Source organism: Amblyomma maculatum, chromosome 1 (genome assembly GCF_055883805.1).
Source record: "Amblyomma maculatum isolate TAMU_Amacu chromosome 1, ASM5588380v1, whole genome shotgun sequence".
Classification (NCBI taxonomy): Eukaryota; Metazoa; Arthropoda; class Arachnida; order Ixodida; family Ixodidae; genus Amblyomma; species Amblyomma maculatum.
In genome coordinates this window covers 311,514,235-311,520,593 of record NC_139344.1, presented here as the reverse complement: position 1 = coordinate 311,520,593, position 6,359 = coordinate 311,514,235, and the positions used below count along the sequence as shown (strand labels likewise).

The following is a 6,359-nucleotide window of genomic DNA, read 5'->3' as shown; positions in this document are numbered from 1 at the left end:
TCACAGAAAATTGAGCTTTTATATGGTAGGAAATACAGAATGCAGGCGTCTCCATCACTGGCCAATTCTGCAGGTAGCTGACATAATTTTTGTGTGTTCATCTTGGAGGCCACTTCAAGTCTTTTCTGTAACACGAAGAGTTTCAAGTCGAATGGTGGGAAGAAATTGCAATTTTCTCGGCAGTAATCAAATGTCTCTTGCTGCCATACAAACGCTAGCTTATCCAAAAAGTGCCATAGAATTGGGATTTTACTAAGAACAAACAATAAGCAATAAGCCTGCACTTTCGAAACCACTGGCTGTTTGCAGGGCTATGTTCTACTAAAGCAAAGGAACTGGCAAACTGTCAGCAGAATGGTGACAGCAATGCTACTTTGCCTTGGCAAGGTTTGAGCAATCCGTTCAGTATGCAAATACTGTGTCCCTGTTGATGTGCCAACTATGAGTAAAGCTCTCTCAGGAACTTTCTGATGGTGCAGAAGAGTTTTAGGAAATGGTGTATATTGTGCAGGTTAAGCAGTACGTAAGCCAGCATCTCGCCTGTGCTGAGTAAATGGTTTATGTAGGCTCGCGTGAAATGCTTGCATGCATAACACGTGCACTGCTCCAGTAGCGGCACGAACTGGTCCCGATAGCGGCAGTCTTTCATGTCCAATGCAAGCTGGTGTTCTAGCAGGTTTCCTTCTAGCATAACCAAAAGGTCCTCAGCACAGCTGCAACCAAATGACAAGGCCAATCCATCATCGGTGGCAGCATTTGCAAATGCTGTGTCGAAGATATCGACACCATTTATAGCGGCTTCCAGTATGAACTCCGGTCGTAGAATGCCGTGCATAAACCTTGGCTTGTCCTCTGGTAGATGTGAAATAACTTCCTCCATGAGGTCCCTCACGTCTTCATACTTGAGGCATCGAGACGCCGGACCATCGACGTGGAAGCCTTCGATGACGTATCCGTCGACGTCGCGTTTAACAATCTCCTTCACAGAGGCAATGCGGTGATCTCGGCTGTATCCGCCGACAATTGTTCCCAGGATGCTACAATCAGTGAGGGAGCTTGATGCGGATTTTGAGGCTATGCACTGATCCAACAGCGAGGTGGTTCTTTCTACAGCACGCTGAAGCCTCTTTCTTGTTGCATCCTTGGGCGTGTCGCTATCGCACAGTGCTTGGTAGCAAGCTGGCTTGAACGATTCCATGATGCGAGTAAAACTCTGGGCGTTCAGAAGGACACGGCCGCCTTGATCCCACACGGACACCCCGGCCTTGTCGTTGAATCCGGAAGGCGTGCTCTTCATTGGATCCTGTATCCGGATGAAGGCCGCATGCATTGGCATGCCTGTAAATTTGGAAATCCCGGCGGCGAATTCTTGCACAGAACTAGACAAACTTACAAGGGGAGGCAAAGGAAATAATGCCGGGTGGCGGCCAACGTTTTCGATTTTGTGAAGCATGTCGCACGTTAGGTGAGGGACGCTACCGGCCTGCGTGTACAGCAGACATGTCGGCGTCAAGAACGGCTCTGCATCGGGATCTCCTTTCACAGCCAACATCTCGCCGCAGCGGCCACTACGGCCTTTGCACATGTGCGAAACAGAAAATCGCATGATACCGAGGCAGTGCTCCGGTCTTGAACAGAAGTGGGCAACAGCTGGAATTTTGGATTGGAAAATTCGCACCACACGCGCACGTGCTAGGACGAAGCACTGGAATGCTCCGTCGCTGGATGGATGGGTGATGGATGGATGATAGTGGCTCTGCCCTTCGTATCGGACGGCAGCTTGCGCTGCCTAGCCAGCCAAAAAAATCTCTTCCCTATTTTTAGCTTCTAATTCGCCCGTATCTGCCCCCCTCCCTTTTTTTTCTTCTCTTTATTCTCGACTTTTTTTACCAATCCTCCAACCTCTCTTTTGTTATCAAAACGCGTTCCTCATCCATTCGTCCATCTTCCCCAGCAAATCCCAGCCATGGTAGAACAACAAATGGTAGCGTAACCATGGTAGAAGAACAAATGGTAGCGTAACTCCCATAGAAGCCTGCGTGTCGACTCTGAGCGAGGCTTTAGTTTCCCAGCGCCCCCTGCGAACTGTGAGGCACAACAAACACGTGACGTTGCTTGTGACGTCACAGTGACGTACTTTTGGCGGGGAATTTGTCTTTTTACTTATGAACGAAAAACAAGGCCAACAACGACGGAGGCAGAACGATGCTCGGATAAGGCAGAAAAATGGACACCGTAACTGTTCAGCCAACTTTACTTGACATGGATTTCTACTGTCAAGTTTTACGTTAACTGAAATGTTACGGCATCTTTAACCACCTTATCATAGCATCGTTCTGCCTCCGTCGTCGTTAGCCTAGTCTTTCGTCGCGCGTCATGTAAACGCATTCTGGGGCTTATTTCTTCGGGCACGTTTGTGAACAAGGGCCTTCAAGTGAATTCGGCAAGCACATGGATAGAACCACATGGCTTGAGGCATTTCACTAAGGGCATAAATGAGTGAAGCTGCGCTGCACAGAAAGCCAGGCTTTATTAATTCACGATTACTTACATAGACGCTTCACGACAATGAAATCTAAGTGTAGGAGAGCGACCACCGCTCATTCGTCACGGTCTTCATGAAATCCTCGTGATAACAAAATGCATGAGCGTAGGTCTCCAAACGAGACGCGGTGAGATTATAAAAGGGTAAAAGATCTTGCTAACAAACAAAGTATACATATCAGCGTCAAACAACAAAAACAAACGAACGGAATAACTAACGCTAGCGCTAGAACGCCAAGCTGTAAGAGCTTAGGTAGGCAATTCAAATTGGGATTGCTAGTATTTAGAAGTTAATGCGTCTGAGAAGTGAAAATATCTACGATATAGCTTCGCTCCAATAAATCTCGCCCTGTTCATGATTCCCATATTTTACTCGCGCTTCATTTGCCACTGAAAGGAGTCAATGTGAGGTTACAAATTTACAACTTAAGCATTTAACATGTTCATGAGAAAGATCCCATTGACAATAGGAACATCACTGTAATAACAGCTAAAGCACGTTCAGCGAACGTTGGTGCGGTAATACGACGCAGTAAGCAAAACACGCAGCAAGGGGAGCGGAACGGAAGGCTTCGACACGCGTCTTGGGGGCAATAAAATCTCACCTTCACCGCTCAATTAAATCATGCAGCGATACGCCGCTCATGCAGATGTGTGTCCGTAAAACAAGCCACCACTTTTGCGACGTGCCTGGGAGGCCGAGCCGAGCCGCCGAGCTGTGACGCAGCATTGTCCCATCGTCCGGAAATGCGCACATGCAGCGGCAATCAGTTTCTTATCGAGCACACACAGTCTTCGCCTTGCTGTAAAGCTCTACCAAAACCAGCAGAATGAAATACTGACTGTTTGTTACAGATAACCCACTCTGTACGCAGCACGCAACGATGAACGTTGACCCGGGGCCGCCGACGCACCCATTCCGCGGATGAAATAGGCTTTGGTCTGAACCATATCTGAGCTTTGGGCAACTACGCAGCGGATAATAAGTGGCCGAGAGAGGCCGTTAGAAACAAGTTAAAATATTATTAAAAATGTGACACGTTTTTTCTTACGCAAGAAACAAAAACTGCATTCATTCCTGAGCGCGAATATTATGTTTACTTTCTAGTTCTTTGGAGTTCTGGCAGATCTTATTTTCTGTGCGCTAGTAATTTGCCTCACAGTTCGCAGGAGCCCTCATCATCGGCTGAACTTGCAGAGAGCCGGCTCCGTGAACTGCGCATGCGCGCCCAGGACCAAAGTGGAAAGGAGGATATGTTGCTCTGGACGAATGTGACGTCAAATTAGTGCTTGTTTTTACCACACCTTCTTTATTGGAATGCTCCGTCGCTTCTGCGCATGCGCCAGCTGAAAGAAGTGAGGAGGAATAATTTGCCGGATGTGACGTAGCCTTGTTTTGTTTTCTTTGTAAAATGTCTGCCGCTTCTCGTCGCCGTTTCAAGCGATAGGCCGATAGCTGGTCGCCAGTGTCGCCTCCGTGATCGCTCGCAAGCCGGACATGGCTGTGGCGATGGTGGCGGACGGGTTTCTTGGCATTGTAGTTTGAATATCGTAGCCGTGTGGCCGTACGTGTTCCTTTCCACTTGTTATAATACTCCTTGAGCTTCGGCCTCGCGTACTGCTGTTCGTCAAGCAGCATGCTGTGATATTCCCATGCGTTCTAGATAGCACCATCTCCGACCTGTGGACTCTGCGACGCTAGTTCTGCAATGCGTGTCAGCCCGCTCTTGTCGATGGAACATGCCTGCAGTATGTCGCAAGTCAAGTACTTACTTGCATTTCCCGAAATTTACGAGAGTCACTGCCTTTGGATCATCCGGAAGTAAGGTGTACAGCGCAAGTAGCGCAACACATGGGATGCGAAAAACTCGTCTCCGATCGAGTACTTGAATGGAATCTCGCTGTCATTTTTATCGTTGTCCTCGACTTCGACACCACTATTTAGCAGCAGTGGTAAACTTTAATCACCTCGAAATACCAGTATAAAAAGGGGCGTCGTTCCGGTTGGTGTTCCTTCAGGAAGAACGTTAGTCACTACTTGACTAACGTTCTTCCTGAAGGAACGACTGTTCATGTCAGTTCTAAATCCCGGATCCTAAGACGTGTGTATCGTGGAAGCTGGCCACCTGCCGATAATGCTCAATGTATACATATGGCTGGACCTTGTTTGCAACATTTCTAAAATTTTTTGTTCGTTGTAAAGTTCTGCATGAAATATATGTGTATAACCTTTATTGTATTTAAAACAGCATTTTATGCACCAAAATCATCTACTTCAGGTCATTGCTCCAGAGATTCAAAATAACAACATAACAATTCCCTCACCTTTTAGAACACTGCAGTGCCGTACATTTATGACCTGATTTATCTGCAGCTATGAAAATAACTGCTTTGAAAGGGCTCGTGTTGTTATATACCATTCGCGTAGGCCTGTGTAACTTTGATGCCACAGTTCCTTATTGCACATTTTCTTGACTCCTCCTTCAGTTTAAAGCATCTGAGCAATTAGTGGCGATGTATGTACCGAACCATCGCGACCCGCCAAAGCTTATTAAGACGAATAAATGACTGAACCTCATTTTCAGTGAGTAGGATTGTTTTATTTTCTCTCAAATAGTCTGGTAAAAAAAAAAAAAAAAAAGAAAAAAAAAGAAAAAAAATGCACACCTCATTCTCCACTTACCAGAACTACGAACTAAGAAGAGAAAACATTCTCCTCAACATTGTTTAGTCACAGTGGCTGTTGGCTACACAAAGAGCTGCTGATTTCCTTTCTGTTGTCTGGCCAGTAACTTAATGACAGCTTCTGTTCTGGTAGTCTTGATGCCATTGGCACTATAAGGAGGTTCTCACACTGCTTCACTGTTTCATCACATTCCACATGACAGATACGGTAATGCTGGTAATTCTGCATCCGTTGCTGTAGTCAAGGGTGGCACTGATGAATACGCTCAGTGTTAAGATAGATGTCTCCATAGCTCAGTTGGACGATCCATGTCTGCACTTTGGACTTGGATGTAGGACAAACTGTTTCTCAGGCACGAATGCAGTCGGTACTCAGGCATACTGCCTTTGGCAGCATTGCATGTTGTGTATGAAATGGCATAGTGTGCAGAAGTCCAAAGCATTTTCTGTACAATGTAGCAAATGCTTCACATCTGAAGGACAGTCTGCTGACTTTTTTCAACTGTATTTTCTTTATGGCAGTCGAACACTCCGCGTCCAGATAAAAAAAGCATACCTAGATTTAGGGGTAAGAAACACGGCACGACATTTTAAAATGTAAATTTTCGAAATAAGAATGTTGCTTTGAATATCTTTGAAACTTGACAGTAAAAGATGATGTAACTGCCCGCTGCCTAGATAGCGGGCAGTAACGAGCCCACCATTAAAATGAAGGTCAGTGATGCAGTGATGCCCAACACACAACCTAAGGGGTATGTACAGCCCCCTTGTTTTTCTAAGATATTTTGTTTTTTTTTTTTTTGCACACTACTGAGAATTTTATTAATAGCGCTGGGAGACGAGCATGTATGCAAAGGGACACATTGTCTTTAGCTGGCTTATGGTGGAAGAAACTATGACTTCCTCATGAAAGAGAGTACGGCGAATACAATAACAATCCTAACTTCAAAGCGACAGAGCCACGGTGCAAGTATAACTATCATGCCACAAGATGGAAGCGACGCTATGTGATCCCCAGTGGAAGCCTATGCCTTGCTGTTTCACGGCGGCATAAGGCAGTATGTTTGCAGTTGTAAGGATTTTGCAATGTCATGCATACAATATTGCATCATTGGATGCTCAATGCACCT

General features: G+C 46.0%; 1 protein-coding gene across 1 annotated transcript; it reads right to left on the bottom strand.

Moving 5' to 3' along the window:
• On the bottom strand, positions 1-1,742 carry LOC146207091 (queuine tRNA-ribosyltransferase accessory subunit 2). The gene has a single exon (XM_084598421.1). It carries the CDS (start codon positions 1,604-1,606, stop codon positions 440-442), a length of 1,167 nt encoding a protein of 388 aa, XP_084454547.1. The 5' UTR covers positions 1,607-1,742; the 3' UTR covers positions 1-439.
• Positions 1,743-6,359: the final 4,617 nt, after the last annotated feature.